Genomic DNA, 27,272 nt, shown 5'->3' on the forward strand with positions numbered 1-27,272 from the left:
GATAAGGTCACGTATATTGTTTTCTTTCATTGATCCTCATTTTCTTATTTCCAGGAAGATTTTAAATGGGAGTGTTGCCTTACCAGCTGGAGTAATACAAGCCAGGTCAATATTTGTTTGTGAAGGAGAAGGAACCGATCATTGTTTGTGATGGCTAAAAGGGATTTGAAACCCCATGTCCAGAAGTCATTCTCCAGGTCCTAGCATAAGGATTCTGCTTTTCCTGTCTCTCCTAGGGGAAAGAACTCTGGAAACTGGTGGTAGGCACAGAGGTGGATGGTGCCTAGCCACACAGAGAAAGTAGAAGTGGCGGCTCTGAGAGGGGAGCAGGCTCTGGCACAGGCAGGGCAGCTGGCTGCACATTCTGGTGGCCTGTGCCCCAGGTGACTTCTCCCTGTGAGTGGCCAGTAGGGAAGATGCTGAGAAGCTGATGTCCACTTCTCTGAAAAGAAAGTGAAAGAGCCAGGTTGGTTCACAACTTCCTTTGCAGCGGGAGGCTGACAGCTCTGTAAGCAGTAGTGTGGAGACACTTCTGGTTCCTGGAACAGGACTGAATGTCATAAGCTATGGAGAAAATTTGCTGAGACCCCTCCAGCACTACCCTGTAGTTCTTATTTGTGGTGACTCAGGATTAAAAAGTGATGGAGGGTAGGATCCCTTCAGGCCTTTCAGGCAAGAAGTCTAAATTTGTGTCTTTCACGAAGTTTCCCAGGAGATACAGCCAGAGGTGTGAGTCCATTCTATGGGACAGGTAGGGGGCAGGAAATTATTTTTCAGCAGTTTTTGCCACTTTGTCTCCTTTCATGATTTGGTTGAGGTTTTTTCATGTGGGGGGGGCCTCAGATCCAGAAACAAGGAAGGTCACCTCTTCTCTGGACACTACCTTTTGTGTACCTCACTGGTGTGGAGGGTATCTTCTCAGTCTTGTGTGACTTCAGAAAAATCAAAAACCACAAAAAAAACCCTACTCTAACAAAGCACTTTCTCTCTCTAGCCACAATGCCCTTCTGCCCCCGAGCCGGGCATGCAGTCCTGCTCCAGCGCCCCGGTTCTCTCGGGTAGCCCCGGGCACGCACCGCTGCCCCCGGCCGTGCGGGACCCTCCGGCCCGGTGGAGAAGTCCGAGGCGCTGGTAACGTGGCAGCTCCGAGGCGATCCGTGCTCTGAGAAAAGCAGGAGGTCAGCCTGCAACTTATACGGATTGAGTCATGTAGACTTAACTAACCCCTCCCACCACTAAAGGACCACTAAAGCTCCCCCGTCTCGAGTACCTCTCACTAAGGCAGCTCGGAGCCGGCAGAGGCTGAGAGAGGAAGGAGGGGGGAGCGCGGGAGGAGGGAGCGAGCGCCGGCACTGATGGACGAGCCAAAGGGTAAGGACAGCAGCGAACGGCCGCTCTCCGAAGGCAGCCCTCATCCCCGGCCAGGGGCGCGGGGCTCGGCGGGGAGCCCCCAGGGTGGCGGCATCCCGCGGCCGGCGCTCGGGGGAGGCTGTGCATATTCATGAGGAGCTCCTTCGGGATGTGCCAGTCAGGCGAGAGCTGCGGCTGCGGCATCCCCGAGCGGCGCGTCCCTCCCTCCGCGCCCGCGGAGCGCTGCCGGCGGTGGGCGAGGGCTCCGCGGCGGGGGGCTCGCCGGGGTGGGCGCAGCCTTGCCGCAGTCCGCCCCCGGCTGACATCATCTTCCAGCCCCTGGACTCCTGGTCGCGCCTGGAGGGACAATGCCGAGTTGTGGCCGGGCAGCCCGGGCGGGGGGCCGCGGCCGCCCGCGGGGAGCCGGCGGTGGCCGGGCGGTCAGCGGCGGGAGCGGCGGCTCCGCGCCGGCGGCTGCGGGGTTCGCCCGCCGCGGTGCGGGGATCCCCCGGGCGGGCACAGCCCGCGGCCGGTCCCGGCTGTGCCCGCGCTCTGCCCGGGGCCGGCGCCGCGCTCCGAGGGCCAAGGGGACGGGGAGGGCAGAGCGAAAACTCGGTGGAAGTGTTGTTTCTTAGGAGACCTCGGTGGGAAACAATAGCTCTGGGGCTGGAAGCAATGCGGCGCTGGGTGCGAGGAACTCTCGCTGCATAGGCTCGGAAGGGGAGGATTCCCCACCCGGCAGCCTGGCAGCCCTTTGCCCTTAACTGCGGTCCTGAGGAGCGGGGCAGGGACCCGGCAATAGCTGCGGATGCTTGTTCGACTGTGATTTTTCTACAAGATACATGTCTTGTACTTGGCTTTGCCTTTTAAAATCAGCTGAAACGGTGCACGTAGCAGTCACAACGTTTGGCAGAAACATTTCCTAGTTTAGTATCAGCTTCTTTCTATCTGGGTGCTTTACCCTCTGTTTACAGCGCCTTCTGCGACACGGTCCGTCCTTCCGCGCTGCTGACAGCATTGCGCTGTGCGGGGCTTTCAAACACAAAGCAGGAACTCGGACAAATACGCAAGAGTCAGTAAACAGGGAAAATATTTGGGCAGATAGCTTCTTGTTCAGTACCAGGTGGAAGTCTCTCATTTATCATTGTTATGACAACGGGGAAACAAAATGTGATTTCTTTCTTCCCCCTAGAATAAACAAAATGGTAAACTGGACCTTTCCAACGTTTTATCTTCATAGAATGTAATAAATGACACTTGAGGAGAAGAAGCATTTTCTCAGTTTGACATACATCAAAATTTAAAGGAAAGACTGGCAGAAGGAGAAGGTTAGCTCATTAGTTTATGCAGTCATGAGTGAAGCTGGAAATATTTTGAGATAATTTGCCTTTGTTGAGGAGGAAGATAAGAATAGCTTTGAAATGAGCCTTTTAAAAGTTTCATTCCAAAAATGAAAAATAATGCTTGAGCAGAGATGTCTCTTCTAGTGGATGAGGAATCACAGGGAAGAAACTTGGATAATGAGAACTGATTTAGGAAAAACGACTACGTAAGCCTTCTTTTAGAAGGTGGAATTTTAAAGAGACAGAAGGAAACTAAAGGAAACTGACACTGCTCAAGCCAATTGCAGATGAGGCAATGATCGTTCTATAACAGGCTAACCCGCGGAGTATGCAAGTCTTGCAAGACCCTATAGAAAATTAGTGCAATCAATAGCAAGGAATTGCCTTTCCATCTGTGTGGGAAAAGAAAACACCACACTGTTTCTGAGAATGCCTCTCGCAGTACCTTTCCCAGAGGCACATCAATGGGCTCACCACCTGGCAGTCTGGGACAGGTGGTATCCATCAGGTAGGAGGAAGGTTCCACCTTGAAATAAGACCCAAATGCACACCAAGGGTATGTCCTTTCATCAGAAAGGAATTACTAAGAAGTGTTTCAGTAAGACACCTGTTTCCTGTGAGCCATGTCCACAGGGACTGCAATAAGTGCCTTTGAGACACTACTCTTCAGTTTTAGGAAGCTTGTTTTTAAACACTGATACCATCAGCTCTGCTTTGAAATTGGCTACAATGGCCAAAAAATAAATTCTGTTTGGGATGTTACATAGCAACAGGTATATCATTGATCACGGAATACTTTCTTGGCCAGAAATCATGACAACCTAAAAAATACATGTTACTGGAAGATGCATGGGTGTTCTTCAGTCTGGCAAGAATATGACACTGATCTCATGTAGACAGCAGTGAAAAGAAATAAACTTTTTGAAATTTTATCTATTTTAACATAAAAGGTACTCTGATTTGGAGGTCTCTATATCCACAGAGATTAATTAATCACTGTCTGATGACTGCTCTCTATATATCATTTCAGCATGGAACAGTAATAAAGCAAAGTCTGACAGGGAAAAAAAAGTAAAGGAATGTGAATGGAAAAATCCACAAATTTAAAGAAGACATATTGAGCAGCATATCAAAACCAAGAATGAAGATGACTTTGATTTGTTCATTCAAGCAGTAAAGGCAGCAAATAGAAGTTAAAGCAAGTAAATGAAAAGGAAATGGAGAATGAGGAAGTGGAGAACACCTCATAGAAAATATAGACTCTGAATTGGGGAAGATTATTTAGAGAAAGTAAAGATGTCAGGGGAAAATCTAAATGTATCAGGGCCACGCACAATTCAAAGGAAGCATTTTAATATGCCTTAGGAACAAAATAATGCATATTATTATAAATTACAAGATCATTATTGGAAGTGGACAGGGCAAGATTTTAATGACAATGCAGGACAAAACCAGAAAAGTGTTGGCTAAATACTTTTCCAAAATTGGAGTTGGCGGGGAGGCAATGAATTCTTGTATGAAGGAATATTTCATGGATGTTCATGGAAGTAGTTTGTTTTGTCGATTAATGTTTTGGGATCAATAAAGTTTAACAACAATTTGAAATGAAACGTGGCTAATACTTACTGAGAAGATCTGTATGCAATGATGTTCATTTTCAGCAAGTTGGAGCACTATGGATGTCCCTGCCAATTGCAAGAACTCTATTGTTCACCCAATATCCCAGCAGTATGATGGTGGATATTCTGGAGAGCTACTACTAATACAGTTTGACATTAGTTTTATATAAATTATTGGATAGATCTCCACAGTAACCAAGTGTTAATGGCTAGTTTTATTACATTCTTTTGGTTTTGTAGAGAATAAAACTTATCAAAGTAACTTTCAGGATAATATTGTAGAAATGGGTGACATTGTCAAAATGGATAACAGAATGAATGCATCGAAAAGGAAATTACTCATCCCAGACAGAAGCAAACTTACGAATTCATGTGGCCCCCTCAAGTGAGCAGATTGGTCTGCATCCTAGGATGGAGATAGTCCCACTTACAAGAGTCTGCAGCAATAATTTCAAGGAATATATTTCTTTTGGTTTTGGAATCTGGCTGGAGAATGCACTTAAAAGAAGGAGTGGTGGGAAATATTTCAAGTACTGGTAGATCCTTTAATCTGTCTTTGCTTTCTTGAAGGCTCTTTTGTTTACACAGTAAGTCAGCTGACTTAAAAAAATAGATGTCACACAGCCTGGTGTGATTCTCATTTGGAAAAAAAAACAGGGTGCATTTTGTTTTCTGCATGTGAACACTCATTGAAGTTCTAGGAAAAAATAATTATTCTTAAAATCTGAGTGGCTGTTGAATAAATCTGGGCTGTAAGTTAAGGGACTTCCAAAGCCTGACTCTCCGGATAGTTATGAACCATTACAGAAAAGAGGAACTGGAAGAACTGAAATCCCTGGCTGGTATCTGACAGCTATGGTCTGGATTATAAGTGCAGGACTGGGAAGGAACTGGTCCTTTATTTTTCAACTAATTATTTGCACTTGTTTTATTTTCCAGAGGGGAAAAAAAATGTGGTTGAAAAGGGTAAATATGAATACCTTCCATGTTTAAACTTCTTTACTATAGATACACTTCCATTGTTGTTCTGATTGCAAAAGTCTCCCTATGACTCTCTTGCAAAGAATGAACTAATGGCTTAAGACCTGGGTAACAATAGACCTCAAAATAGTTATCAAAGGAAATAATCATGAAACAGCTGCATTTTCAGAGGTATTCTACAAGAGGCCTGATGGCATTAGACATTTCCAATAATGATCTAAAAAGAATAAAATCATTGCTGATTTGCAGATGGAGTTTGTCAATGCTGGGAGGACCAGTACAAATACCAATTAAGTCAGAGGAAAAAGTCTAAAGAAGCCAAGAATGGTTGGAAAGATGAGGAGCAAATAAAAGGCTTTAATCCAAGCTTGTAAAAGCACAGCTAATGTGACTTTGTGAGGAAAATTGGACATTCAAACACTGAATAGACCAGAAAGATTTCCAGACAATGTTGTTCAGAAAAACATATGTAGAGGTGTGTGCATGTATAAGTATGTCTATAAATATATGTATGTCTGGGACAGCCATAACTCTGAGGTTTTGAGTTCTTTACTACCAGGGAGGGAGAAGATTGTCCTCTAGTCAGCCTTATTGTGACCATTGCAATCTGTTTGCCCTTTGACTTGTAGTTACGAGAAACATATAGAATATCCTTGAGGAGTTTCTAAGGAGAAAGAATAAATTTAAGAGGCTGAACACCTGAAAAGCAAAGGGTTACAGAAGCTATAATAGTTTATAATCTTTTTGGTTTTACCTAAATGGCAAAACTGGCATAATGTGGTGCAAAAGTATCATGCTTAGTTACATTCCTTCTTTTCTTAAGACATCTTTCCACCTGTGGGTTTGAGAGCAGCTAGGAAATGAAACTTTTGGGTTAATACCCTCAGGGTAGGTATTTTATACCTTCTTACCAGCCCAATGCCCAATAACAGTGTTCCACAGAGCTGGATGTGGTTGGAAGTGTGTTGAGACAGGAGCTGAGTTCTCAGCTTAGAAATCATCTGTTCAAGGTGGTTAAGATTTGGTTAGAGATGGAAGTGTTTGGGCTGAATATGGGATGAAGCAGGTAATACTGAAATTATTTTGGAGATCCACCTCATAAGAGATTAGTATTGCTTGAGACTGATAAAATTTAAATTGTAAAATTTGAGATCATGTTCACAAGAGAAACACCTCAGTTGGTTTTCTGAAAGCCAAGTTAGATGGGGACTACTTATAAAACTCTGTTATTATTATTTTTTCATCTAGGTGTGATAACTGGCTTTAAGTTTCAAATCATTGGAAACCTCCCTTTCCTGAGCAAAGGTTTATGGCAGGCATTTCCATCAGAGTCTCTTAGTCACAGAGCTGTTGCCAGAATACTCACACAGAGAACAGCAAAGCCTAAGGGTGCACTTCCACTTTATATCATTTCATATAAGTCTTGCTGCTGAAAGAAAAGGCACCTGTCCTTATCTCTAACCTTGTTCTTTTCATTCTGTGATAACTTTCAGCTTGTCTAACTTGAAAGTCAACACTGGCCCAAGTGAGAGAACAGAAGGAGGGTAAGGGTAAAAGTCATTTTCATGAAAGTTATTGGGAGGTGCAGGAGGAAAATTTTCACTGCAACACAGAGAGAGACATGAAACAAGCCCTGTGCTCTGAAACACTGCATTAGCAGTACAAATTAAGGAATGAGTTAAGGGGGAAAGTGTGAGAGGCCAGATGGAAGAGAACAGAGTCAGATAAGTGCACACTGAACAAATTCATCTGCTCACACCATCTCGTGCATTTGCTGCCCATAAATGTGGAAAATGCTGCAAAAATCAGTTTCCCATCCTGCTTTTTGGGCTCCTTGTCCCTCTGTCCCCAGTGCTGCACTGGCTGTTCACACTCAAGGGTGATGCAGGCAGTGTAATGGTCAGTACTGGCACTCTCCTGTTGGTGCTTAGCAATGCCACAACTCTGCCTGTTGTGGTTCTTGCCTGAAACCTTTGAGGCCCCTTTTTGTCCATTCCAGCTTGGGAAGAATTTTCAGTGAGAATCTGCAGAACAGCTTCACTGTCTTCCTTCACATTGCCTTTCAAATTTCCTTTGTGCTGTCAACACAGGGATTAAGTTTCTAGTATGAGGAGACATGCATCCTTCAGTCTGACTTATGCTGTTCTATGCTCTCTGGACCTTCACCCAGCTGAATACTACATCTCTTCTGAATAAAAAGTAACCTTTACAGGGTAACCGACTGATTTACAGGCTGGAACTTGCACCTTTAAGCAAAAGTTTTTATGTTGCTTAAGTTGAGGCTCTTAGCTTGATTTGTATTCTCCCCTTTGATTTGTATTCTCATCCTGAAGAATCTTGGCCCTGATCACTAATCATGGTGAATGCCAGAGCGTTCTTGATTGAGAGGATGCAAAAAAAAATGGACCTGTTTTTACAAAGGAATGAAATTCAGTTTGTTTTCTTATTAACTATATGCAACCTCTCCGCCAAAGCTCAAACCATCCCTGGCCTTTGAGCTCTGTGTGCTGAGTGGAAAAGGTGAGTCAGCAGCTCAGACTCAGAAACCACTGCAGCCTCTCAGCTGGTTCACAGCACTGTCACAATCTGCTTGTAGGGCTCGAGACACAGGAGAGACAGGAGAGGCTGGTCCAGCTGCTGTGGTTTCTAACCTTCTCCAGAAGTCCCTCTGCAGCTGGGGGCAGGGGAGGCAGCAGCATCTCCACCTTCCTCCCTGGGCTTAGCAAGAAGGGGCAGACTCCTCCAAAAGTGAGGGATGAAGGGAATCTGGAGTCCCTTCAGTAGAGCTGATGGATGGAAACATCCAGAGTGCATGGCAGAGCCCAGGGAGCAGGCATGCAGTGGGAGGAAAGGTGGAGCAGCTCTGTGGAGGGTGGGTTTGGTGGTGGGGACGGGTAATGGAATGGGATTTGTTCCTCTGCTGAAAACTGTCCCTCCCTGCTCTTTGCCAGAATGGGAGTGGGCAGCTCCTGCCAGGGAGAACATCTGCTCTTTGCCACAATCAGCCCTGGCTGCTGGCTCCAGATTCTTTTGGGAAATGCACTGGAAATCTGCAATTTTGTCTTGAATTGAATGTGGCAAATAAGTTGATCTAAAGCTTCTATATATTTAGTCTCACTTCACTGAAATAGTATAGGAAGCTTACTGTTTATCAGCTTTGCTTGAGACTGCAGTAAGCATGAACACAGTGGAAGCCAAAAAGAACTTTTTTTTCTGGTAAATCTAGTGGTCAGGCTCTTGTTTACAATACTTAGAAATACTGCTGTGACCAAAATCATGAAAGCCATACAGAAAAGAAGAAAAGAATGCTCCAGCACAGTTCTTTAGAATTTATTCTGTCATTAACTAAAAAGAATTAGGACCGTATTTGACAGGTGAAACTATGGCATAAGACAGAGATAGGATAGTCCTTTTTTGTGGCAGAGCAAACAGAGCTGTTAAGCAAACTGTGAAACTAAACCCCTGCACTTCATCCTAAAAATAGTGGTTTACAATAAAACCTGGCCCTGTGCTATGAACTCCTTGTTAAAGACAGTAATTTCACAGTTGCTTTTTAGGTTACAAAGCGTGTCGCAGCTACACAGACTAGTAATTTCTCTACCAATTTAAGAATCTTAAGTCTGTGGCCACTTGGCACCCAAGAGTGTTAACTGGATCCCATAGGCCTTGCTGGGAATAGATGTCCTTCTGTAAATAGAGATTTGGAGGACTTCTTTTGCCTCTCTGTTTCTCAGGAGGCTGTAACAATAAATTTACACATCTCAAGAATTTTTGGTGTGGTGTAGCAGTTAGTCTTTAGTTTGTTGGCATCTTTATAATGTAGCAATGAATTCTTTTAACTCTACTGGTTTCTCCTTCCTCCATCCCTGAAGTCTGCAGGAAGAATACATAGGGAATGCCATCATTCCTCCATGAGGCTCTGATGCCTTTGTTTCTCTGTTTCAGCCTGTTTCTTCTAAACTAAATGACATTTTAGATTTTTATTCCGTCTTTAAAGTTGTAGCAGAACTGCATAGAAATTGTAGCATGAGTCATGTGTGTACTTTACTGGACCATTAATCTCCAAATTGTTGTTAGTCTGGCAGAACATCTGAGAATATATCAAAATGATGGAAGATAAATTTAAGAGTAGCTGTAACCAAAGTGTGCTGCTCTTTCCCTGGACCTTGGTAATTCTGCCTCTCTGCAGGAGAGAATGTGCTGCAACCCCTGGTCCATGAGAACTACCCAGACAAGTGGATGAGGTGGTCCACAGGGCAGAGCATTGGGATGGCTGCTGCTCTCTTATGCTTTTTCATCAACCAGGGAAAAAAGGCTAATGGTGCTGACCTCTGTAAACTCCTTGGCAATGTAGGAGTGAAAAATACTGTGTCAAATTTAAGTATTATGAGTTGTTATGAGGGAAAGGCTGACAAAACTTGGATGGGGCCTCCAGAATTACCTGTTTAGTATTAGCTTCCCATATGATGTGGGCAGACAGCACTGCTGAGAGCTGGGGTCAGCTGTGAAAGCCACAGAGCCAAGGGGAGTCTGGCAAATTGGGAAAGTAGTGAGAGAGTCCTGGCCTTGCTTGGTGCCTATGTGCTGGGAGAAGGCTGGACTCATAAGAATGTGACATGAGAAAATGTGAGTGCAAAAAGCCTCCTTGTGGGTGCTGTGGTTCTGCTCTGGGATAACTGCAGCTGTCCTGTCTCACAGGAGCTTTATGGCAGAAGCTGAGGTTAATGCCAGCCTTGCCCTGCAAGCCTGGATATAAGAACAGTACAGGTCTCAGTGACAATGGTCTCACCCTGTAGTGTCACAGGCAGCTGCTTGGTGGTTGACAGGCTGAAAACAGCTCCAGCTCTAACATTGTTGGTGAGAGTTTAGTTGAAAACTGTTTTAAATCCTCTGTGGTGAGTCTGGTAGTGACACGCAGGGACAGGTTTCATTGTTGCTCTGCAGGATTTCAGCATCCTCTAACTTCCCAAAGACTGCCACTGCTGCTGTGCTCGTGCTGTGCTACAAGCTCTGAGCAGGAGACCTGGCTGCATCTGAGCAGCAGAACTGCATGGAAACCACAGCAGCCCTAAAACCTACTTCCTTTGCTGCTGTCGTAACCTAACCAAAGCAAGGAGACCCTTTCCCAGCTGCAGTGATGGCCTGTGAAAACACACCATGCATAAGGTAGGCATGCAGCTGGAGATGCAGGAACACTACAGCTGGCCTGGCAGAAATGTGAATGGAAATATGTGTGTGGGAGAGAGGAGAAGCAACAGATCAAGGAGTAACAGAATGGTCTGTATTGATAACTGACTGCACTAAAATGTGTTTGCAACAAGCCTGGCTGCCTGTGCCCTGATAAGCCTCACATGGATGGCTTGTCAGGAAAAGGCCTGGGTGCTGATAAAGTGCAGACAAGTCCTTGGGCAGCAAAACTGCTCAAATAACAGAGGGATTACAGTAAACTCACAGCACATCCTCTGTGCAAGTTGTCCTTCTCCTTTCCCCACAAGCAGACAGACAGTGGGAGCTAAGATACCCAAAATGAGAGGGGAGAAAAGGGCACTGAGCAGCCTCCTCTTCTAGATAAAAGGGATTTCCAGGCAAAAGGATCACCCTGTGGTAACCATTAACTCCTGAAGAAGGCAAAAGACCTGCTCAAGAATTTGTAGCTTGTCACTGAAGAGGAATCCAAGAGGTGCAGTGAAGATTTGGCACTTGGCACTCTTAGGTCTCATCTCACAGAGGATCCTGCTGGAGCACCTTGGCGAGTTTGGTGCCTGTGAGTATAGGGGGAGTGAGAAAGAGTGGGTGAGAAAATGGGACCAAAACTATGTTTTTAAATGAACATTGTCTTCCTGTTTCATAAGGTCATGCGCTGTTGCTGCATTAATTTGCTGTATCATAGCTACATTAAACACTTCTCAATTCTTAAGCAAAACTTTCACATCTTTTTTCATTTATAACTACTAAGACCATCAGAGTTTAAGAAGCTTTTGTTTTGATGTGATCAGTGTAGCAAAAATATAATCAGGCCTAAGCTGAGTTGTAAGAGGCTCTAAGAGCTGAAAAATACTGGATAAAAATACCAGACAAAACAGGAGGGCAAGGAAAGTTCTCAGATGCTTTCAGGGATGGCAAGTGCAAAACTGAAACTACTCCCTAGCACTTTGACTTCACCATTCCCACCCAAAGTAAGTTGACTTCCCGCATGCCTGCATAAAGGATGAGCAGGTCACAGCCCAGGAAGAGACCGACTGCTGAGAGTCATCTGAGTAAGATGCTCTGGGAGCCCAGCCAGTTTATAAATGGATTTAAGGCTAGGGTTCCCACATCTTTTCTGAGGAGACAGCCCCAAAGAGCTACTGTACAGCTTCTATTTCTCCTTCAGCTGCTAGCCTTCATTTCTATATTTCATATCTCTCTAAGTGAGCCCCATCTCTTTGGGATCAGATCCTGCTTTCAGTTAGTGATGTTGGCTTTATGAGCATCTAAAGTTTGAGTTATTTTTCTCTTGTTTATCTTCTTCTGAGTTTAATTGTTTCTTGTAAAAGATGGTGGTTTCCATAGATACCTTGGACATCATTTATCTCTCCTTCCTGGACATACAGTTCCTCCCAATGAATTACACAACAATTTGCCATATCTGCTTGAGGCCTTGGTTTCTTTATCCACATCACTGCTATACTGAGCATTTTAACTGTTGTTTTAACATGTCATCTTGATAAGCTGCTTTCTTCTCTTTACAGAGCTTTCCATCCACATGATGGAACTCTTGTCCAGACAGTTTTAAATTCAAAAATGGTACATTGCATGTCTATTTTAGGATTTTGTACTGATAATTGTTGGAAACTTTAGCTCAGCTTTTCTCTGCTATGGGCAACTGTTAAACAGAACAGTGTTTTGTTATTTTTCTTCCCCTCCCTCCCGCCCCCTTGAGAAATGCTATCAAAGAACAAAGTCTGGCAAAGTATTCATGATTGGTATGCTCCTAAATGAGAGCTGAGATAGCAATGACGTTGTTCTTTCAGACAGCTCTAGCGTGAGTTTTCTCCTCTTGTCCTGGCTCTACCTTGTCTGGGAGGAAAGCATTTGTCCTGGATTGCAGAGCTAGATGCTGATGTGAGTCACTGCTTGGTATTTAGTGGTGAGAAATTAGAGCACTATCAGTCTCCCCAAATCCTAACAGAAACAAATAAAAATCTGGACATGGTGTAAATTGTGCTTTCTTGGGTGTATTTTGCTCTTATCAGGCTATTCAATGCACAAGTGGGGCTGTACTGCTGATTCAGCATCACCAGAAATGATGCCAGGGCAGCTCCAGGCCACACTTAAGGAATTACAAAGGAGGCCATTAGAGTCACAAGTTTTCTCTTTAGCTGATTTATAAATGGATTTCTTTTCTTGCTTGCTCATTTGTCCCAGAGCTGTTAATAAATAACCTTTTCAATGTCCCTGCTCCTGCAGGAGATGTGAGGAAAATGTGTGCTCATGTGAAGCTGCTGCAAGCTCTGCAGCTGGGCTGGAGATCCTGTGGCTGGAAGGTCGGCTCTGGTTTGAGCTTGGTACCTCCCATCCCAAGCCAGAGGGAGAATGGTGCTGAAAGGGGCTGGGAAACAGAAGGCTGCAGGAAGCAGCAGACCTGTAGCTCCTTTTTGCACGGGCCCAGGGGATCTGGACAGAAGGGTGGGCTGCTCTGGCTGTCCCCCCGTACCTATGCTGCATTATCCAAAATATTTCATGTTTGCATTTTGAAATATTTGAGGCAAGAATAGTGGGGAGAGGGAAGATTAATGGAGACACACAAACTGAAGGCCAAATTATGGCTTGATTATAAATGGGTTTCTTTCCCTGAGCCTAATTCTTCTTTCAGGAATCACTGCACATCCCAGTAATAAGTAATCTGAACTTTAGAGATTAATAGCATTCTCTGCCAGCCCATTCATCCAGCAAAACTCCTTTGCTGTTTTGTTACATGTCAGTATGAGGTTCCAGCCTTTTCAAAGTGCTCCTCTGACCATGAAAATTTAGATTCATATTTACCTTATTACCTTTGTAACTTCCAATAAGTATTTCTTCTCTTATGCTCAGGAATTTTGTCAAGGCCTGTGCCCCACAATAGCCTTTGATCCCATGTTCCTTACCATTGGTTGTCACTGAAAATACCACAGGGTAATTTGTTTCCTGTTATTTGAAATGGAAATTGTAGGAGCATGAGGAACAGAGAATTATATTCATGCCAAATATCATGAGCTGAATTCTCCTCATGGTTTGTGGGAATCCTAATTACTAAAGCTGACCTCTGAGAAATCAGTATATTTTTCCACAAGGTCTAGAGAGTGGATGTGCTCCTCAGCAAGAAAAAGAAACTATTCCAGTTGTTTCTTGTCCTGTGTTCTGCAATGTGGAATGGAGATTGCAGTGCTGACAGCTGAAGGTAAAGGGGTGATTTGGGAAGTGTTTAAGCAGAGTCCTGTCTTTCTTTATGCATGCAGCCCAGCCCTGCCTGCTGAAAGGAGGCACAGGGCTGCTGCCCTGCCTGAATAGCAAGGGGTCTTGGCTTCATCAGCTGGGATTAGTTGCACAGGGAAGGTGCCTGCAGCGTTCTCTGCTGCAAATGGATGCTATGAATGTTAAGGGAGGAAAGACTCACTGGGTACCTTATAGGACTGAGAAATGCTCTTTTAAGACAGCAAATAGATATGCTGGAAATCACAATACTAAGGGGTGGCACAAGCTGGGTACAGGCAAAATCCCAGGCACAGTGAGGAATTGCAGCTCATGCACTCGCATGTGGGACTGCTGTGGAATGGGCATCGCCCCAGGGCCTTGCCAGTGGCTCTGCTGATGCTGCACCAGCTTGGAACAGTGTTTGCGTGTTCGTGATCAGTCTCCAATGGTTTTTGCTCCTGAATGGGAAGTGAAACTTCAGGAGAAATGCTGGTTGCTTTTCTGCGCAGAAATCGCTGGGCAGCACGGGCAGCGGCTCGGCGGCGGACATGTGGCACTGCGGGCAGCTGTGCTGTTTCTGTGGGAAAGCAGGGAAGCCAGCCCCTGAGGGCAGTAGTATTATTCAACACACAAGGTGATCCCAAGAGCCTACAGTTCAGAGAAAAACATCCTTGAGGCGTGGTGAGAGGCTTGGTGGCCTCAGCCCCTTCAGGGCAGGGACGGTTGCCTGTGGAGAGGGCACGCAGGAAAACTGGGGACTGCTGGGCTTGTGCTTTGCCACCACTTGCTGGGTGCAGAGCAAGCTGGGGATGGCAGGGTGTTTGGATCTCTTTCCTCTGCAGTCATTCCCCATCAGAACCTCCTGTGGGGCATTGCAGCATTTACAAACCTCAGGACTTTTTGTTCTCCAGGAAGTTCTGAAATTGCTGGCCCAATGTGGGTGTTGAAGGGGGGAGTGGTTGTTCTGGAGGCTGTTTCCTCTCTTTTTTTCATAATAACTTGTACATCCCCCTCATGTGTATATGGTTGATAGGACACAGGAAAGGGTGGGCCGTGCTGGGTTAGTGATGTGACTCACCCATCACCCATCTTCCAGGGTAAGCAGTGGTCCTGCTGTCTTCAGCAGCAACCACAATTGCATACAATAGCTGCCTGAGGCTGAACAGGGGGCAAGAGACCAAGGCAAGTGAAGATCAGTGCCTGTCACCAACCAGGATGCTGGGGACAGAGACGGGAATGGCTTTCTATATAGGACAAGAAAAGCTGATATGATGGTGGATTTTAGTGAAAGACAAAGCAATTTCTCAGAACTGAAGGTGACCATCTCACAATTTGCAATGCATTACTTCTAGCTCAAGAGAAATGTATGTTGACCGCAGTCACAAGAGAAAAAGAGGAATGTCTCTGAGAGTTTCAAACTATTATAAAAGTAATGCACACTTATTCTGTGTCAACAATGTCTAGTAGCTCTTAAAAGAAGTAACATCACAAAGTAAAAAATACTTGAGCTGAATCAGCAGAGTATTTAAAATGTGAAAATAGGAATGCCGATAAGAGGCAACCCATTCTCTTTTTATTTCATTCCACAAAAGCCATAATCCAACTCTTGAAAGTTATGTTAATTTGAAAATAATAAAATCTCTTAAAGATGCATATTCAGAGGCAATAAAAGAAGATAAAACTAGTGCAAATTTAAAGTTGGAAAGTGAAAAAGATAGACAAAAGAATCATAAGGAAAAAATCATGGCCAGGGAGTTAAGAAAAGGAAAAGAATGTAAGGATCTTGAGCACAAGTGGAAGCCTGGCAGCACCGTTGGGCCATTGCAAGTCTGTGTATTCAGACTATCAATAATGACAAAGCTAAAATGTGTCAGTGCTTGATGCATCTTTTTTTTTCCAAAAAAGACAAACAAATGCCTCCACATCATGCAATAGTTAAGCATGTTCAAGCAATAATTTAGCTGGTAAGCTTGGGAGGAGGGGAAGCCCCCTTGAGTTCACTGGATATTTTCTGATGAAACTTCAAGCTTTGTGGATAATGGCAATAAATCTTCTGCAGTTAAAATATAGCTTTGATGGCTAGCAGGAAATTAATACCAGAGGTTTCCTTACAGGAAACTGATGCAACTGCTAACAGTTTTCTCTTCTGATTTGAAAAACCTCTTTGATGTGAGAATTGTAAAGAAATTAGTATAAGTATAAGGAGGATACAGGCTTAGAAGTCCAGTAACCATCATATAAATGTGAAAAAAAATGATCTAAAAGTTATTGTGTCAGCAGCATCCTGACACTTGCTGATTGTATTTAAAAATATTGAGTATCTGTGTCTGACTGCTGTGATGCAAGCCAGAAAAATATCTTTTTGCTGAGAGGCAATTAATGAGCAGGCATTGGGAAGACTTATGGGGGCAGTATATAACACCAGGGAGATGGGCTGTGAGGCCAAGGTGGGAGGGGGTGTGAGCACCATCCCCAGCCCTGCTCCGTGGGAAGGTCTCTGACAGAGGGACCTGCTTTGTGCGTGGTGAATGGGGCACTTGTTGGTGTGGCAGTCTGGGCCACTGGGGCTCATGGCCAGAACCCCTGGACATCACCTCTCCAGCAGTTCCTGCACTGCAGGGCCACAGGGCTGCCCAGGCACAAAGCCCCTCTGTGCTGCAGGCAGCTGTGCTGGGAGAGAAATGTCTGCTGCCTGCTCCTTTGTACCCATCTCTCTCTGCTCAGCTTTTGCTGCCTCCAGCACCCAGCAGCTCTCCAGGATTTCCACGTGCTTTTCTTTTTTCCAGGAAAAGAGGGCTCATTCAATGTGTCTTGTGCAATTTCCCAGGGCTGTATCCCAGCCACAACACTAAAAGCAGCAAAAGGATGAGGCACTCCCACACCAAGCAGGGCTGCACACATGGATAGCACCCAGCAGGGTGGCTGCCGTGGCTGAATTATGACTGAACAAAACCCAGAGCTTTGTTGGGCAAAGGAGGAGGACCTTTGTACAACTGCATCTGTATCCCACAGGGAGAGCATATGCACTCCATTGGCTTTGCTGACAGTGTAACTTATGAGTGCATTGTCCCCTTTTTGCTGACTCCCCTCCTTCTGAACCAAGGAAACGGAACTGGGAGAAAATCCAGGAGCCACCCTCATCCTGAGGCAGGACTGGCTACACCAGTGCTGGCAGACAGAAATGTCATTTGTCTGAAGACAACTAATGAGCCTTCTCTGCTCTTCTTTTTTGCAAACTTGACAATTCAATTCCTTCAATCTTTCCTCACAGGCCATGCTTTTAAGCTTGTGATCTTTCTTGTTGTCTTCTGTAGTTTCTCCAAGTGGTGTCCATCTTTCCTGAAAGGCAGTGTCCAAAACTGGTCACAGAACCTCACAGGAGGATTTACCAGCTTTAGATGGAAGGAAAGATTACTATAAACTGCTGTAGCTGCAATACCGTTTTCTCTGGAAAAGCCACTGAACAGATTGCTCACCACACTGTGTTTGGGTGATGGCTCTTATCTAAATGTCATATTTGCTTTTGTCCTTAAGTGAGTTAGATGTTCTCACCAGGCCCTCACCTATTTGTCAAATTCATTTTCAGTTCCAGCCCAATGTGTCAGTGCACTTTGCTCCCAGCCTGGTGTTATCCCAAAAACAGGCACACTCTTTATCTTCCAGCTGACTAATGCACAGGTATGTGTGCACATGGGACAGTTCAAGCTGCCAAGCTGTCAGATAGCCCAAATTCATAGGACTCTGAGGGTTTTGAGGCATGTAGGGATGCATGATTTCAGTATCAAATGTCTCTTGAGAGACAGCATCCAAAAAACCCATTATACTGTTTGGATTATCAGTTTCACTGACACTTCAATGTTTGTACTTCAGCACTTAAAAGTATTTCATCTGGAAAACTATAACCCAGTAAATGTGTATTTATTATTCTACACATCACTACAAGGAAGGGCAGAGATCACACCAGTATTTAGGCCACAGTCTTTGCCATATGAATAATTAAAACTTGGAGCAGTCACCCACACTGTTCCATGTAACAGTTGTAAAAAGTGATGTAAAATCCTGATCTGGAGCTTGAATTCTAATTTCAGCATGCTGAATGTCTTGTTCTGATACTTTGAAATAAAGCCCCTTATACCAAAGCCATTGACTTTCTGCATATGTGCTTGTTTGTAAATTCTAAGACAAAGCTGAGCCTCTTGACAGCCTAAGAAAAGAATTTTCCAGTATGCTGGCCTGAAACAGGTGGTTTACATTACTTTGCAGCAAAGTCTTCCTAGGTAACTTGGATACATGCATATTTACATGAAAAAGGCAGATGAAGAATGAGTAAGAAGTCAGCTAGGGACAGGGAAAATTTCATTAAAGGTTTGATAAATGAAACAGTGTGGCTTTTTTGAGTGTTTATGCACTCAGATTTTTGGTTGTGCTGAGTCTGAAGACAGGAGTGCCTTTTGGGTAATGTGCATCAAACCCTGAACCCTGCAAGTTCAGCAACCTCACAGAGTAATCAGTGAGGTAATTTAAGTCAATTCAGCCTGAAAAACTTCATGACTACTGAAATCTCGTTTTCATTCACCAGGAGGATGATGTGTGGGTCTCCTCTCCATGTTGAACAGCAGCACTGACTGCTCCCCTACCATCACTGCCAGCAGAACTCCACAGACACGAACTCCTGCAGTTAGAAAATGTGCCCAGACTGCATCACCAGAGCCCCTGTCTCCTGGGTGGGCTTGCTGAGTTTGCATGAGAGGTTCTGGGTTGACTTAGCACAGCCTGTGATGGTGGAGGACCATGTTGCTGAGGTGGTACAAGTCCCCACCTCCCTTCATTTAGGCTGGGACTGTATGATCTGTGGAATGGGTTCACTGCTGTGCCATGCCAGTCTCCTTGCAGCTCTGGTAAGAATGCTCAAGAAAAATATAAACATGTAATTCTATATGTAGAGAAGTGATGTTGGACTCTTTAGATAGACAGAAAAGACCAAGAAAAAAAAAAAAAGACAAAAAAAAGAAAGAAAAAAATCCAGAAAGGATAATTTCTTACAAATTGACTAAGAGAATAAATTCTCTCAGGAGTGGGCATTTCAGAAGTTGTGAGATAGAAGTGGAAGCCAGACAGAGAGAATAGACTGACAATAAATAAATTAGGGCTGAAAATGGGAATATTTGTGACCACAGAAAGAAGAGCTGAGAGGATAAAGGTGATGGTGGGAACTGTCTCTGTCAATGTGGCATTTATGCATGGAAGAGGGATTGCCTTGCAGTACAACCCCTTGTGATCCCTTCTGTAACAGACTGAGCATGAACATCCAAATGAAAGATCAAACATCAGCTTTATCTGTTGTGCAAAGTCAGAGCTTACAAAAATATTTGTATTTATTAGACATGATGTGTTACAATGGGATTGTCTGAACCAAGCATGGCTTTGGTCTATGCACAGCATCTTTTCTCTTCTGCTTGACATTCCTAATGTCATTCCTTAGACAAGCCTTAGTCTCTGCTTATTGCACATCTAAAAACAGCTGTTTGCCTGGCTCCTTTTAACTTTTGTTAGGAAGTCTTGTTTGGTGAGAAGGGAGTTGAGGGTGGGCAGTCTTGGCTGTGAGTGACATCTCCTGGCATCCAGAGGTGCTGTTGATTTAGTGTCGTTTGGCTGGAGGGGTCGTTTCCTACTCTGCGAGACACAGGAGTCAAATCTGCTTCCTTGCCTTCCCACAGAGCTGCCTCCCACGCTGGTGTGGTCCTGCCTGCTTATTCACTAATAGCAACAGGGTTTCCACAGCAAAATTGCTGCTGCCTGGAGTGACTGACAACATCCTCCCAGTTCTCTGTCTTGGAGACAGAAAGGATGTTAGATCTGTTCGTGTTTTGGGGCCATCACTGGATGGAACCAGTGGTAGCCCCCACAAAAAAGCAAGAGACCAAAATTGGAAACAGAGATGCAGCTGGGCTGTGCTCCAGCTTCTGGAGAGTGCTCAGTGCCTGTGCAGGCGGGCAGGGCTCCAGCATCAAGCAGCTCTGAGCTCTGAGAGGAGAAAAGCAGCATCATTTCTATGCCTACTTATGGCCCTACGGGATGTTTTAGTCACTGCACACAGTGGGCAGGGTGAGAGAAAGAGTAGAGATCTGTCTCTGCTTGGACTCTGACTGGGCACAGGGACAGAAGATCATGTCTGCTTAATCTTTAGCTGAGGAAAACTGCTAGTGGAAGGAAAACCCTGGGGTCTGGAAATCAGTCAAGTACTGCTCCACTTGGTGGACACTGAGGAGTGTTTGCATGGCATTCGGCAGTGTGAATGTGAAACTCTAAGCAGCTGGAGGAAGCTGGAATTCTTTACCCCCTGCAGAATCTGCAATTTCACCTAGAGCTGATGGAGATAACCAAGGGCACATAAAAGGGAACTTATTGAAATACCTCACCTTTCTGAACAAACAGCAAGTGAATTTTACCTGCATTGAATTCTTTAGATAGATTTGCAGTGTTGGTTTTTGTTTGAATTTTTAAAAAAATAAGTTTGTCTTTTTTAAACAAGTCTGTCAAGTATTCAAGTCTGTACACTTTGAGTGCTCTTTGGAAGGTTATTACTTTGTTACACTACCTTCTGGATTATGCTTATCACCTTGTACCTTTTCTTGTATGTAATATTTCAATACAAAACTTCTTGGTAGTATTAGAGTTCACAGAGATGGATGGTTTGGTATGGGATACAGAAATGAAGTCACCTATCTACAAACTTCAGAGTCCTGAAAAGTGCTCATGATATTGAACTAAAATTCAGGAAAAAGTCATATTCAGGGTTAAGAAAATAACGTGCCTTGGAAAAAAAAATTACTAATCTCAGGCTACAGGTAGGATGCAGACAATTATCATTATGCCTCTGCCTTCACACAAGAGATTTATACTTTATAATTGGGAAGGTCCGTTATAGTGAGTACAATGTTCCTGCTATGCTGCCAATGCTGCCACTCTCAGAGTGTGGCTGCTGAAAAGATACAGCAGTCTGACAATACCCATCACAACAGGAAATCTGAGCATCTTAGAACTTGTGCAAAGTCACACATCCTTCATTCCTATGACTGCAAACACGTAACAAATTTGTTCATGGTTGTCTCTAGGCAAGATATCAGAGGAAGGGTGGCAATAATTATGTGGTTGTGCTGGGCAGCTGTCAGCAGAAGTTTCAATTTTCAGGCACGCTAACTTCATATCTATATTGTGCAGCTAATTTTACATTATAACATCTGCTTTAATTAATTTCTCTAGGGTTAAAATAATTTTGTTCAACAGACATGCTCAGTGCTATCATAACCTGAGCCAACCACTCTCTACAATGAGAGGGAAGGTCTCCTAGCTGCTATGCTCTGCTGTTTCTAATCACTTCAAGCCCTGAGTTCTGGGTGTTTTTGAATAGAGTTGGATAAAATACATTCTTACTTCCTACTGTCTGGTATGTGCACTAGGCTATTATTTTAAGCTGCATTCTTGGAGATATTGGCAAGCATGCTGACCCTCTAATAGGCACTCAAAAGTGCAAGCGTTACAAGCTTCCAGATTTCACAGTTAACCTCAGCAGATTTAACAGAGAGAACACAGATCTCCAGGTCAGTGTTACATCCCCAGTGGGCCTCTCTGTGGCATCTTCAAAGCGAGCTCTCCTGGCCCTTTTAGGTTCCATTTTCCCTAAGAAGGTAAGAAGATGTTATTTGCCTATAGTTAGAGATTTCCAGAGGTGTGTTGCTTCTTTTCACTTGGGTTAACTTCTAGACTAACTTGAGGATTTAGGGTCATTTGTAAGGTCAAGTAACACTGTATAGTTCTGGAACCTGGGACTGCTTCTCACATAAAACCAGAGCAATTAGAAACTGACCCTATTCAGAACATGAATGATTTTCATATTTGCCTACTTGATATGAAGTGCCAGGATGGATTTGGCACATTAATCTGAGTTTGGAGGTTGATGTGATTGTCTGCACTGAGGTATTGCCATCCTGAATGACTGTAATGTACTTCTAAACATCTCCTGGAGTATTTGTGTAAAAGGAAAAGAGAAACTATCTCCCATGCGAGTCAGATGATCAGTGCTTTTGAGCATGGAGCATCACTGTTGGTGGAAATGGATTTCATGTCATAGTGGGAGCACATATGTCCCCTGGAGCTATTGTTTCTTTTAAGTGTGGACTTTACATCAAATTTATAAATCTGGAAAATACACTGATACCCTTTCTAGAGCTTCATGTAGTAAGATGCTATTTTATTAAACAGTTGCATAACTGACCAAGTCTAAATTGTGAAATAAGGTTTTGGCTGTGGGATATATAAAGGATTATCCAAAACAGAAAAATGTGACAGACAGCATCATGCTAGCCACTAACAAGTGCAACTATATGTATATTGGCTCTGAAGGCTCAGATGACATATTGGCTGTGGATGATTTTCATCAGCTATAAGTGGCATTTTTTTACTGAATTCTATTGCTAAACATGTATATTAAACCACAAAAATCTTAATTTGTTAGATAGGTTATCCCAAATATTTAAGGAATTAGAGTGGTACAAGTTCTGCAAAGTGTGTGATTTATCTACTGTGCCAATTCTGCAAACACAGGTCATTCATAACCTGGTGGGCAAAGGCAGATATTCACAGGGAAAAAGGACTACAGGAACATGCCAAAAGGCATGCCTTTGGGGTGTGAGAAAAGATGGACTACTGGGATAATAACATCCTTTTTCTGCTCTAGTCACAGGTACCAAACCAAAGATGTCCTCAACAAGAATGATTCTACTTATCCTGGGATTCCTCTCTACTTTGGCTGTAATTGCTTTAATTGCTGTAGCAGTGACCCAAAACCAGCCATTTCCGAAGAATATTAAGGTATTACGAGCTGGTACCCTTAGAGGAAAACAAGCTGGGGGGTTAGGTATCCATAGTGCTCACACACGTTGCTGCCCTTGCTGGCACTGGCTAACCTCTTTTTCTGGCTCCATGCACCTCAACACCTTGTTTTGCATCTTTGTGGTAAAACCAGTTACAGCTTCACGGGGAATCATCTCCTCAGTATCCAGTCCCAGCTTTGCGCTTTCTCTGCTCCCGTTTCCTTTGCCGGGAGCGTTGCACTGAAGCTCTGCTGAGAGGAGCAATGGCACACATTCCACAGCTGGCAGGCAGAGGGGCTGTGTGTGTCTGGTCCCCTGTGTGGAGCCAGCACACAGCACGTCTGGCTGGTACCTCAGGTGTGATATGGGCTCTGCTTTGCCCGCAGTATGGGATCGTGCTGGACGCGGGATCATCCCACACCAACCTCTACGTGTACGAGTGGCCAGCAGAGAAGGAGAACGACACTGGGGTGGTGAAGCAGGTGGAGGTGTGTAAAGTTGAAGGTAAGAAGAGAAGAAGGAGCTGGGGAAGGGGCGTGGGATGAAGAAGAGATAATGTAATAAAAGGGTGAGGGAGCAGAGATCTAAAGGAAGAAGCCAATAGTAGAAATAGTGTTCCACCTGTGAGATAATGCATCTCACTGGTTCCCATGGGGAGCTGTATATGCCTGACCTTCCTGGGGAGAAAAATGGGTCCATATTTTCCTCTGTTTTCAGGATGCTTGGAATTAATCACTTTTTGGAAAGAACTACACCAAAGAATGTACTTAAATAAATAAAATGTCAGCATGCACTCTTGCTGAAGTGCTGATGAAAGCAATGAGAAAGGACAGCATGGTTTGTTCTTTTTCAAGGCTTCTGTGCAAGCTATGCACAGGGATTGTGGCTTCAAGGTTGCTCAACTTATGCATATCATGGTGCTTTTTTAATTCTATTTAATTGCTGTGTAGATACAGGATGGTTTAGGAAGGCATAAATGAAGCCCAGGGGTGTGCACAACAAGGAACAGCAAAGACCATCATGGATCTCTGCATTCAGAGGTGTTGTCAGACCTGCCTGGGGTCTTTCCAGGCCTCTGCAGTGCAGGAGAGAGCCCTACTGTTATGAAGCTGCTGTGAGAGCTGCTCAGTGCTGCAGCACCCCATGTCACGAGCAGCACACTGAGCATGCAGCAAGCTGGAGCAAATGGGGCTTCACTGCTGCCATGCAGGCACTGGTCCTGGGGCAGTCCAGGGAACAAGTGGACACATGGCAGAAAAGGGACAATGATTTTTTCCTTGGGTTAGAACAAGACACAATAGCTGCAGAACACCCAGTGTTGTGGTGTTGAGTAGAAAGTGCACAAACAAATGACAGCATCTGCCCCCGGAGGAGGCAGCATGGAGGGTCAGGGATTTTCAGGCGCAGATCCAGGGTACACCCAGGGAGACTCAGAGGAGGGTCTGCAGATGTTCAGGGCATGCGAAAGCAATGGCTTGTCTCAGCCCTCATTGCTAGTGCATAGCCTGCTTTGTGGAGAAAGGGTGGCAGATGCTGGGCACTGTGACCACCCACTATGTGCATTGGGCTTAGCTGCTGCTGTAGGATTTCTAAAGCTCCTCAGAAATGGGGTGGTTGAATCCGATCCTGCTGCCTATGATATGGTTTAACACCCCCACTCATGACAGCATTCTGGGGTTTTGTTTGGAGTCTGAACTATAAAGTGTCTTTACTTCTTGCAGGCCCTGGGATCTCAGGTTACTCCCATGCCACAGAGAAGGCAGGTCCCTCTCTGGAACAGTGCCTACAACAAGCAAAAGAGGTGATTCCCTCAGCACAGCACAAAGAGACACCCGTCTACCTCGGAGCAACTGCTGGCATGCGGCTTCTCAGGTACTGCAGGGCTTGTCCCCCTCTCCTGCAGCACTGCACCTGGGATTGCCATGGATGTGCAGTGGGGATTCCAGGCAACAGTCCTTGGACACACTACTGGCTCCCACTGTGCCCAGATATGCTCCTCTGCTGCTGACCCCTCAGAGCCCCGAGTCCCCTGGACTTTTCCATTGCTTCCCCATTCACCCCAACTCTCCATCATCTCCTGCATCCACATGCAGCACAGAGACACCAGGAGATAGCAGTGTCCCGACATCCCTATAATAAAAGGATGATCAAACATCCCCACAGTTTGGTATTAGGCCCAGATTTTTGAGCCCAAATATGTTGCAACTCCCCACAGAGGGGCATCAGAGGCTAAGGTGATTTTATAATCACATCCTTCTTTAATTACAATTTGTGATTTACATGAGGGTGACCCAGACTTCTCCTGGCTAGGGCAGGGAACTGATCTTTGTTACATATTGCCTGGGAAATCTTCCTGGAGATATCTTCTGGATTTCTTCTATAATGGCGACAGCAATGAGTGAGAGGAGTCTCCACAGTGCAACCAGCTCCTGTCAGAATACATGCTGCAGAACGAGAACTCTGGTCTGTGCTCCAAGTACCTACCATTCCCAGCTGCAGGGTCTGTAAGTGTCAGAGTTGGTGGCAGCTGTGCTGCCAAGGTGTGACAGAGAGCACCATGGCCAGCTAGAGCTGGATTATTCACACTAATGACTGACCTCTGATCACTGACTCTTGGTGGGGAGTTGCAGCCTTCATACTCAGATAAAGCACATAGCGAGCTGTCAGCCAGAGTTACTCCACCCTTTCTTCTGTTCATCCAGGTTGCAGAATGAAAGTGCAGCTGACAAAGTCTTGTCCTCAGTAGAAAACACACTACGCTCAGCTCCCTTCAACTTCCAGGGTGCCAGAATCATCACTGGTCAGGAAGAAGGAGCCTACGGATGGATCACCATTAACTACCTTCTGGGCAATTTCAAGCAGGTAGTATATCTATAGCAATTTGAATCACTGGCTTGCAGCACTTCGTAAATCCTGCCTTGCAAGAAGGTGTCACAGGCACTCTCTTCCCTTGTAAGCCATTTACCAGGGATCAGGAAGCTGCACATCTTGCCTCAGCAGTTGCTGTGAGTACATCCTGATACTTAGTGGTGTCGGGATGCACCACTATAATTAGGCTTCAAGCACTGAAATAAAACACCAGCATGTTCAATAATTTTGCTTGGGTACAACATCCTTCTCACTTCCTGATCTAAAATATTTCTGTTTCTGAAAAGTTTGACTATGGTTCTTTCCTGTTGAGCTTATAAACCTTCTGAGAGCTGAAACAGTAAGTGGACTGCATTTGCTCATAACAATAGTATTAGATTTCATATTCTTTGCCCTCCTGCAAAGACTCAGATACGATCCATCTTCTGTATTTACAAGCTTGCATTTTTCTTATGTCTTGCTCCAGCTCTCATCTCATGCCCCCTCCAGGACTTCCCATGTTTCCCATGTTCTGTGCTTCTGCTTCTCTTCTCATAGCTCTTTCTCTTTTTTATTTATCCAAAATAAATCTTCTCCATGCCAAATATATCTGGTTTACTTTGATTTTTTTTTTTCCCCAAGTCTGGCTGGAAAAAGCTTCTACACTCCCTGAAATCTTTAAGTGAGACATCAGGAGCTCTAGACCTTGGAGGAGCCTCCACACAGATTACCTTTGTATCAAAGGAGCTCACTTCTGAGTCCCCAGAGAACCAGCTCTACTTCCGTCTCTATGGCAAGGATTACCAAGTGTACACACACAGCTTTCTCTGCTATGGGAAGGACCAGGCTCTGCAGCAGAAACTGGCCAGGGATCTACAGGCAAGTACATCTACACCTGTAATTGAACAATCCTGGGCTCTCCCAGCTTTGGGATACTGCTGCTGCAAAAGTTGCTGCGTCCCAGCTCACCTCTTAGTTTGGATTGAAAAAATGTCATTGTTCTCCATACAGACAGGGCATGAGGTGCCCAAAGAGGTGACAGTCAATACTTTCAAAAGTACTACCAATTTGAGATGCCTTAATTCTTGGGCATGGAATAGCAAGAGAACTGCATTTAACTGAAGTACTCAGGGGAGGTGACATTTTACCATCTCTGAGAAACCCAAATCAACAGCACAGCTTCACAAACTATGACTTAAAATAATTTGCCCAGGGTCCTACAGGGAGACTGGCAGTATCCACATCTTCCCCTGTACAGCCAGTGCCTTAAGCCATCCTTATCCTTTTGATCTGATGTGTGCATCTGGATGTGATGTACTGTGACAAGGGCCACCCTTCCTTGTGGTTCTTTCCCAGGGTGTTATTCTAGAGCAAAGTATAACAGTTTGGATTTTTATTTTCAGACTGTGGATAACAGCCTTCTCCCTGACCCATGCTTTCACAAGGGTTATGAGAGGACTATAAACATTAGTGACTTCTTCAAAAACCCTTGCACATCAGAAAAGAAAAAGCAATTACCTTTCAACCAGCTGTACATAAAGGGAGAGGGGGACTATCAAAAGTGCCGAGAAAATATCCAGAATCTCTTCGACAAAAGCAATTGTCCTTACTCCAGTTGCTCCTTCAATGGGATATACCTACCTCCATTACAAGGGGATTTTGGGGTGAGTCTTCACTCATTCTTCAACTGTCTGTGATCCAGAATGTCAGAAGAGCAGAAATTCAAAGTAATGCCAGAGCGCATTCTTATGACTGAGGCAGGAAATCATTTACAAGATGGCTTTCTGGACATGTAACTATGAAAGTAGTGCTGCACTCGCTGTGAG

At 44.6% G+C, this 27,272-nt stretch overlaps 1 protein-coding gene across 1 annotated transcript in view; it reads left to right on the top strand.

The window, feature by feature from the left end:
• Nucleotides 1-1,251: 1,251 nt before the first annotated feature.
• Nucleotides 1,252-27,272, top strand: part of ENTPD1 (ectonucleoside triphosphate diphosphohydrolase 1) — a 33,321-nt gene continuing 7,300 nt past the window's right edge. The window contains exons 1-7 of the mRNA XM_021536445.2: nucleotides 1,252-1,371; nucleotides 22,464-22,597; nucleotides 22,986-23,103; nucleotides 24,321-24,471; nucleotides 25,302-25,461; nucleotides 26,089-26,325; nucleotides 26,850-27,110. Coding sequence (XP_021392120.2) covers nucleotides 1,356-1,371; nucleotides 22,464-22,597; nucleotides 22,986-23,103; nucleotides 24,321-24,471; nucleotides 25,302-25,461; nucleotides 26,089-26,325; nucleotides 26,850-27,110 — 1,077 coding nt within the window. The 5' untranslated portion in view covers nucleotides 1,252-1,355. The remainder of the gene's footprint in view (nucleotides 1,372-22,463; nucleotides 22,598-22,985; nucleotides 23,104-24,320; nucleotides 24,472-25,301; nucleotides 25,462-26,088; nucleotides 26,326-26,849; nucleotides 27,111-27,272) is intronic.

This window comes from Lonchura striata, chromosome 7 (genome assembly GCF_046129695.1).
Source record: "Lonchura striata isolate bLonStr1 chromosome 7, bLonStr1.mat, whole genome shotgun sequence".
In the NCBI taxonomy this organism is placed as follows: Eukaryota; Metazoa; Chordata; class Aves; order Passeriformes; family Estrildidae; genus Lonchura; species Lonchura striata.